At 42.1% G+C, this 8698-nt stretch overlaps 1 protein-coding gene across 1 annotated transcript; it reads right to left on the minus strand.

Moving 5' to 3' along the window:
* Positions 1 to 4440: 4440 nt before the first annotated feature.
* LOC118851244 (60S ribosomal protein L34-like) lies at positions 4441 to 4782 on the minus strand. Its single transcript, XM_036760733.1, has one exon. The coding sequence runs from the start codon at positions 4780 to 4782 to the stop codon at positions 4441 to 4443; it is 342 nt and encodes a 113-aa protein (XP_036616628.1).
* Between the last annotated feature and the right edge of the window lie 3916 nt (positions 4783 to 8698).

The following is an 8698-nucleotide window of genomic DNA, read 5'->3' on the forward strand; positions in this document are numbered from 1 at the left end:
TTCCAGACAAAACTTTGAAGTTATAATTTCTTAGGTTACAGCAATTGTCCAACTTCTTAACCTAGTGCAACTCTCACAAAATTTATACTATAGAAATGCAATAATGCCCTAACCATTATGATGTATGTAAAATTTGAACTACTCATTTCAGTCTAGGTAAATACATTTCTAAACCAAATATGACAGTTTAAAATTATCAAATTTTCATCACATCCTTTAAAGGCACCCAATTCACATATACCAAACTCAGATTAAAATCACATAATGGTCTTCTCAGATTTCACAATCTAAGAGAATTTTAGAAATACAGAAACAATAAATTTCAGGTGACATCAGCTGCATTTCCAGATTACCACATATAAGAATTATTGATCCTATTACTTCTGGTATATATAAAAATTGAGTGAAAACCTGTTGACCTTTCCAATAGATAGAGGTCCATTCTAAGATCGGTACCTGGAAATCCTCACCCTTAACTCCCATAACCTTTAGGGTTTTTCTCCCAATTTTTACCCCAATGGGTTGTGTACAAAAGGAAGACCTCTCTGCCCGTGTCTACCAAGAATATTATGTCTTCTTTATGATCCCCAACCTTTAGGTTTACTAGGGGTTCTCAGCTGGGTCTGGACCCCAAAAGTCTTCTTCCTCAAAAGTGAGGAGGGGAGCTACCTGTTCTTTCTCAACTCAGGACACTCTCTCTTAAAATGTCCTTTATTACAATAGTAACAGGTTGTCCTACCTGCCCACTTACCCACATCTCTCCTATGTCCTGAAGCCCTGTGCCCTTTGAGATTCTCTGTTAAGGATTGTTTATGATCACCTCTTCCTTCTTGCTTTCTCATAACTTCCCTCATAGTACTGGCCATGACCCGAGCTTTCTGTTTCTGTCTTTCATCCTCCCGTCTCACATATCCTTTCTGAGCCTCTCTTAATAATTCGCCTGTTGGTCTCTCACACTCCATCTCTCTAATTTGTGCAATTTCTTATTTATATCTGACCACGCCCTAGTGACAAAATTTACCTTTACCATCCCTCGGGCCACAGTGATGAGGGCACAGTCTCTGGGAACCCCCTTCAATCTGGAACACAGTCTCTGGGAGCACCCTTGAACTGTCCTTGAATCTTCCAACTAGATCTGGCCTTCCCCTAAGGCCATAAGCCTTACATTATCATTAGGCCCAGATCTCTACCTAGCCTCGCCCTTTATCTTCCAGCTACTTCCCACCCTTGATACTATCAAAATCCATGCCTTCAGCTACTTCCCACCCTTAATCCCATTCTCAGTTCCTGGAGTCTGACCTCATCTTGTCCTCCTTAGACTCCTCCTCAAGACCCTCCCTAAAACCCTCCGCTAGTCACCCCAGACCACCCCTCAATCCCTCCTACAATCTTTGTGTATATAATCTCCATCTTACCTCCATGAAGGTGCTCAGATTCAATCTAGCTCAGCCCAGACTAAATCTGGCCCGCCTGACCTGGAGAATAGATCCAGGAGAGATAATTTAAAAATTATTAGACAACATGAAAGCCATGATCAAAAAAAGACAACCCATCATGGTGAACCCCCAACAAACCCCGTCCCTTCTTTTGCTGAGAAGGCCCGAGTCGAACTCCTTCGGCAGGACCCAGCACCTTGGGGTCTTGAGCACCCTCAGAAACCGATGGTTCACTAACAATCATCATTTTGATTTAACCTCTTCAACAGGATCCTGAATATCTCCTCATTCTCTCTAGGAACTGAGGAGATTCATTTTTTTCCTTTTCCTGATCTATTTCAAAAGCCCTATTTATATTCTGTGATTTTGGCACAGCTTCCCTTATCCCTTCTATTACCAATTGTCTAAGATCCTGCATATTCCTACATTATTCCTCGATATTGTTATCCCAGCTTGGATTTTCATTTGGGAATTTTCTGTCTGCAGCTACCACTCCTTGTCCTGGAGGGTGTCTCCTTTCCCATTCCTCCATGGCTGCCTTTCTAATCACACCCTTTTCTTCTCCCATAAACAGGAGGTTGAGTATGGACATTAATTCTGCCCAGGTATTAGGAATATTTGCCTGGCCAAACTTATAAAAAAAAAAGAAAACTTCATATCATTATTTGCTTTAAGAACCATCCAGATTTGAATTTGGCATCCCGCTTTCTCCAAGCTTCATCTTATGCATACTGGCAATGCCTAAGGATTCTAAGGATTTTTGAGGGGGAAGGGGTGCAGGCATTTCTCTTAAAAAAAAAAAACAAAAACCTTTTGGACTCTTAAGAAAGATAAGAGGGAGTGGTCCTTAAGAGCACATGAGTTTGCAACTCCCCCACTCATTCTTTCTACCAAGCTAAAATATTTCTCAGTTTCCCCTTCAGCCTGCTGCCTCTGATAAAGGGAAAAATCCCTTTTAGTTGCTAAAGGCTCCTCCCTAGGTGGGGCCTGGCAGCCCCCTGAACAAAGGAGCCTGCCTTTCTAAGCACTAACTAATCAGCCCTATTTTCCAATCAGGTTACAAGTTTCTTTAGCTTCAGCTCCTAATTGACACACCCAGTCTTCTAAGGTGGAGTGGGGGAGGGGGTGGCCAAGAGCACATGGCAGCTAAGAGCAGCACCCGGACTGAATTCCAGGTGGTCTCAAGCTGCCATTCTACAACTCCCTTTATCTCTAGCTTCTATCTCCCTTTCTTTCCCAATCTCTACTGAAACTTTTTACTCTCCATATTTCCAATTTCAATCTTTCTTTCCCTAATCTTGACCCAAATTACCTCAAACATTTCAAATAAATAATAAATTACATACTCACCCAGCTTTCCCTTTTCCCAGCTGCTTTCTTTTTACCTTAAAACTTAAAAATGACCAACAATTTTTAATCACATTCTAAGCAGACCACTGAACCTCTTTAAAGTGGTCGTCCAATTTTTCATACCCCTTTTACTTAGTTTTTAAAACACTTTGCTTGATGTTAGATAGACTGACTCAATACAAAATGCAGATTTTTTTTCCCTTTTAGAATCTAACCAACCCTTAATTCAGAGCCCCCAGTCCTCCCAGCTGGCAGCTTCAGCTCTGATTCCTTATCTAACTATTTTCATACCAAAGGAGCCCATTTCAGTCTCCTAGAGTTAAATATTTTTACCTGAACATAGAACAAAAAAAAAACATAGATGAAACATTAGTTAGACAGACATTTCACATGAACAATTTAGAATTTGACTCACTTCCAACATTAAACCAAATCACTTTTCCCTGGGTCGACCCACGAGTGCTTTTCTTCCAAGCACTAGGAGAAATCCATTCTCCCCACCTAGGTGCACTTTCCCTGGGTCGACTTATTGTCTTCCCAGCTAGCCAACATTCTTCCTAACGGGTGGAGGAATGTTAGGAGGATCCTTTCATCCTCCCCAGGTACCTTTTTCTTAGAGCTCTTATTTACCATTTTAGGCAAACCTTACTTCTCAACCTAGATCCCCCAGACTTGACAAGGCAGTACTACTCTTTTGTTCCTATCTTGCTCAGGTGACCTGACTTGCACAGTCTCCAGCCATTCCCTTTTGCGTTTGTCTGCACACTCTTCTTCAAACGAGGTCTCAGGTCCTTCAGAGCGTCCAGGGGGTTTTCAGCTTGGACAGTGGGACCGCTCTAACAGTGAGCGGAAGCGCTCTTCCCTCTGCCCTATCTTACTCACCCTTCCTGGGGTCTTCAGAATCCCGGACAAGCCCCCAAATTGTGAGAAACATGGTTTTGGGGATCACTGGACTTCCCCAAATTGTGAGAACATGCGTCTTTGGGGATCACTGGACTTCCTAGGCAGGGCCAAAGTCCTGAGGAAGAACCCTGTGATAATTCCTAGGGAAGGCTATACAGACCACAGGACTCCCAGATGAAGACCAAGTGGTAGCCCCCCCCTTAATCTGTGGGGATCACGGGGCCTCTTAGGGGTCAGACCCTAAGGAGGACCCAAGTGATGGCCCCGTAGGATGGCGGTAAGTTCACAAGGCTCCCGAGACAGGGCCAGAAGTCCCAAGTGATGTCCCCTTAAGAAGGCTGTGCAGACCACAGGGTTCCCCATGGGAATCCGGAGTGGTAGCCCTCTTAACACCGCAGTGGAGATCACAGGACACCTCAAGGCAAGATCCACGAGTAATCCCGGGACGAGCTTCCACTGCCCATTTCTTCCCTTCACTTGACCTTAGAAAGATCCATGTGATTTGCCCATTCTCACCCAAAGAACTCAGGACCAGAGTGGGCAGAGGAAGGCATTTTATTATGCTCCTAGAGAGGGTGGGTGTAGTGCTCATTGGAACACTCACCGGTTCTGTCTTATAATATCTTGATTTCTCATAAAGCCACTAGCTTCCACTTGCTCCAATCTAATTTTTAAGGTGGTATTTTCTTCAGTGTCCTTTTGGATCTTCTTTTCCATTTGGCTAATTCTGCCTTTCAGGGCAATCTTCTCCTCATTGGCTTTTTGGTGCCTTCAACACCTTCACAACAATTTTCTGCTCCTCAATCAGGAAAGCATGCTTGATCCTGTCACGGACACACTTAGCACACATGGAGCCACCATAAGCCCTGCTGACATGCTTTTTTGTCTTCGATAGCCTCATAAGAACTTTAGGTCTCACTGCATGAACACCTCGAAGTCTTTCTGGGCATACACCACAGGCTGATTTTGGTGCTTTTCCAACTTTCTTGGTATAAAGGTAAACAATTCTGTTACCCGGGGTTCGTGACAGCCGAGTTTTGTTGGAAGCTGTGTTGTAGGACAGCCTACGGCGATATGTCAGACGCTTAACCATTTTTAATTTCTGTCAGGTCCATCACCGGAAGAGGGAAAAGCAGTCTATTTTTTTAAGGTGTTATTTTCTTCAGTATTTTTTGGGGTCTCCTTTAGCAAGTCATTGACTTGTTTTTCATGGTTTTCTCACATCACTCTCATTTCTCTTCCCAGTTTTTCCACTACTTCTCTTACTTGCTTTTCCAAATGCTATTTGAGCTCTTCCATGGCCTGAGACCAATTCCTATTTTTCTTGGAGGCTTTTGATGTACGCGCTTTGACTTTGTTGATTTCTTCTGGGTGTATGTTTTGGTCTTCTTTGTCACCAAAAAAAGATTCCAAAGTCTGAGTCTGAATCTGAGTCTGTTTTCGCTGCCTGTTCACGTTCCCAGCCAACTACTTGACCCTTGAGCTTTCTGTCAGGGTCTGACTGCTTGTAGAGTAGAGAGTACTTTGTCCCTGGTTTCAGTCTTTTCCTTTCCCCATTGTCAGAGGAGCTGTATGAATTTTGAAGGGATGGAATATTTGGACTCAGAGTCCTAGTAGTGACCTCATGATGGCTGATGGCAATAACTGCATTGAGAGTCAAAGAAAGACTGGATTCAACGAGAATAGCAGATTCAAGACTCTGAAGCAGCACTTCTTAAACTGTGGATCGTGACTCCATATGAAGTTGAGAAAAATTTGACAACACTAAAAAGTTTCTGAATGCACAATGACAAAAAATTAATTAAAAATCAAATGCTCAATGAATCCGAGGTGTTTCTGACAGCGCTTTAAAAAAAATTATAGCTAGCTAAATTCTGTGATCAGAATATGGTCACCTTAACCAGTTGGTCATTTTTTAATCTGCCTTTCTCTGCCGAAACCCTTAACTTCAGTCTTCTGCAGAGATGAAAATCCTACTGCAGTCTCTAAGGCCTGCAGTCTCTTACCCAGTTCATCATAACACCTAGCACTGCTTTCCAAGTTTCTTCTAAAGTAGCCATTTACCTCTACATGAATCATCAAACCATAAAAAGAGGGGGTTGGACTAGAAGATCTTTAAGGTGACCTTCTGACTCTAAATCTATGATCTTACAATCCTATGATCACAAATGGCTAATGGAAGTTGGATTGGATGAGTCTAGCAAATCTCTCCTTGGTAGCGAGAAAGAACAATAAAGGCGGGCATCAGAAAAGAAGGAATGCTAAAGTAAAATTTTATTTTCTTTCCCTGTCTAGACTTCTATTTTAGACAGAGAAATTTTGCAAATACTTTATACATTTGAAATTATAGTAGAGCATGTAATTATTCAGTTCACCGCTGGGTCATGGTGACCCACTTACCATTAAAAAACAGTTAAAAAATGATGTAAGGACTTTAGATAGACCTAAAAGGACAAAAACCTTTTCTTCCCCATATAGCATATCCATTCAATTCAGCAAACATTTATTAATGTTAATTTATTATGTTGATTAATGTAAATTAATTTGGGAAAACAAAGACAAAAACAAAGCAAGTCCCCTTGAGTTTACATTTTATTGTGCGATAGATACAATTCGTACACAAGTGAGTATGATAAGAGAGTTGAGGAAGCAGTAATGACTTTCTGGGGTTGGAGTAGGAGCAGGGTGAGTATCTTAGAGGTGGTACCACCCAGGTTGGGCCTTGAAGCAAGACAAGGATTATGAGAGGCAAGAAATGAGGAGCGAGTGCATTCCAGGCATGGGTCATTACCCACCTGTGCAGATCTTGGGAGGGAGAGGGAGCTGGCGTAGTTTGGCTTGGTTGGAATTCATGAAGAGCAGTAGTATGCAACCAAGCTGGAAAGGTAGATGTGGGGGGGGGGGCTTTGAATGGCAGGCGGGGTTGATATTTTATCCTATAAGCAATGTGAAGACACAAAACTGACATCGGCAGATCTGTGTCTTAGTATGATTATTTTGGCAGGTGTGTAGAAGATGGTTGGAAGAGGGGAGAGACTGGAGACAGGGAGACCAATTAGGAGATTATTAGTCATCCAGGTGAGAGGTGATGAGGGGCTACACTTGAGACTCTGTGAGTGGAGAAGAAAGGATGGGTAGAGGAGATCTTATTGAGGCAGAGTTGCAATAAGTGATGGAGGTGAGAAAGAAGTAAGAGATATTAGAAGATATAAAAGTTATGAAGTTGGGTTATTGGAAGATATGTTGCCTTTAGGAAGTTTGGAGAAGGAAGGGGCAGCTAGGTGGCAGAGTGTAGAGTACCTGCCCTGAAGTCAGAAGGACCAGCATTCAAACCTGGCCTCAGACACTTGACACTTAGTAGCTGTGTGACCTTGGGCAAGTCACTTAACCCTAATTGCCTTGTTAAAAAAAAAAGTTTGGAGGAGGAACAGATTTATCAGGAAAGATACTGTGGAGAGATGTAACTTCTGCCAAGGATAGAGTGAAGGGAGAAGGTCAAAGCAAAGCATAGCCACCTGTTTTGCTAGGCCCAGCCCTGCCTTAAGCGATGTCTTTTTCTGAGCTCAAGCCAGAGGATTTTAGTTAGGAATAAGGAGTGATACTGAGTCATTTGTACCACTTCCTGTAAGACCCGGTTGGTTTTTAGATTTTTAAAAAAATTTTTCATTCAAATACTGGTTCAGACAGCCTAGCCCTACCTACCACACCTAATTTAGAGTAGCTGATCATAGACTTTGAGACAATGTAAACAAACAACGCCAGCCAGATGTTCCAGTGCCACTAATTTGCATTGAAGAAAATAAACATTTCAATCCAACAAAAACTTTTAAAGCACCTCCTGTTTCTGTAAACAGCACGGAATGGCGACTTGATGTAATGGACAAGGACTTTAGTCTTGGACTCTGGGAGCCTTAGGCCCAAATCCTAGGTCTGATACTCATTGACCTTGGTTACCTGGCCAAGTTATTTAAGCTCTGTGTTCCGTAGGACTTCTCTACTAAGTGAGTTGGATCTCCTTTGGTGGAGAAGTTTCTCGGGAAGTCACAAGTCAGAGCACTGCTCTAGATGATAGGAGAAGATATATAAGGTTTAGAAGAGGTACCACTCTGGGACTTCGTGGAATTTACCACTTAGTAGCAACGTTTGGTACACATACAGATGATTATAAAATAAAATAACATATAAGTTCATAAGAAAAAGGTACACACTTTACCTATCTCACACTCATGCTTTCAAGGAGCTCGGTGGCTTATGATCTGACCCACTCTAATATTTCTTCCACAGACTATGAAATAACTCCTTTTTTTCTCCTCTGCATTGAGGGGCGGTGGATAGAGGGCCCACCCTGGAGTCTGAAGGACTTGAGTTCAAATGTGACCTCAGACACTAACTAGCTGGGTGACCCTGGGCAAGTCGCTTCACCCTGTTTGCCTCAGTTTCCTCATCTGTCAAATGAGCTGGAGAAGGAAATGGCAAACCGCTCTAGTATTCTGCCAAGAAAACCCCAAATGGGGGAGAAGTCGGACATGACTGAAACTATTCAACAACCGTGGATCTATTTTGAAGCATAAGGAACTAAAAGGACTATGAAGCATCTTTGCATTAGCCCAATTTTTTTTTTTTTGCTAATTGACATTGTGACCTTAAGTAAAGTCATCTCATTATTCATCAGTTTCTACATATAAAAAATAGGGATTAAAACACCTGTTCCATCCACTTACAGAGTTATTGTGAGGATTAACACAGTAATGGGTGTGAGACTGCTTTGAAATGTATAAAGTAATACATGAAAGAGGTGTTATTACTTCTGATAGTCTAGGCCTATAATCAAGGGACTGACTTTGCTATGGCTTATATTACTAATTACAAAAGATCCCCTAATTATGATGACAGCCGCATTTATGGAACATTATAAAGCTTACAGAGTGCTTTGCATATGTGTATTGTCTCATTTGATCCTTGCAATAACCCTATTGTTATAGGTTTTATTATCACACCCATTCTATAGA

Source organism: Trichosurus vulpecula, chromosome 5, assembly GCF_011100635.1.
Source record: "Trichosurus vulpecula isolate mTriVul1 chromosome 5, mTriVul1.pri, whole genome shotgun sequence".
Lineage (NCBI taxonomy): Eukaryota > Metazoa > Chordata > Mammalia > Diprotodontia > Phalangeridae > Trichosurus > Trichosurus vulpecula.

Bases quoted from the DNA above. Each gene is read 5' to 3' on its own strand.
- LOC118851244 (XM_036760733.1), bottom strand. From the start codon at position 4,782: ATGGTTAAGCGTCTGACATATCGCCGTAGGCTGTCCTACAACACAGCT.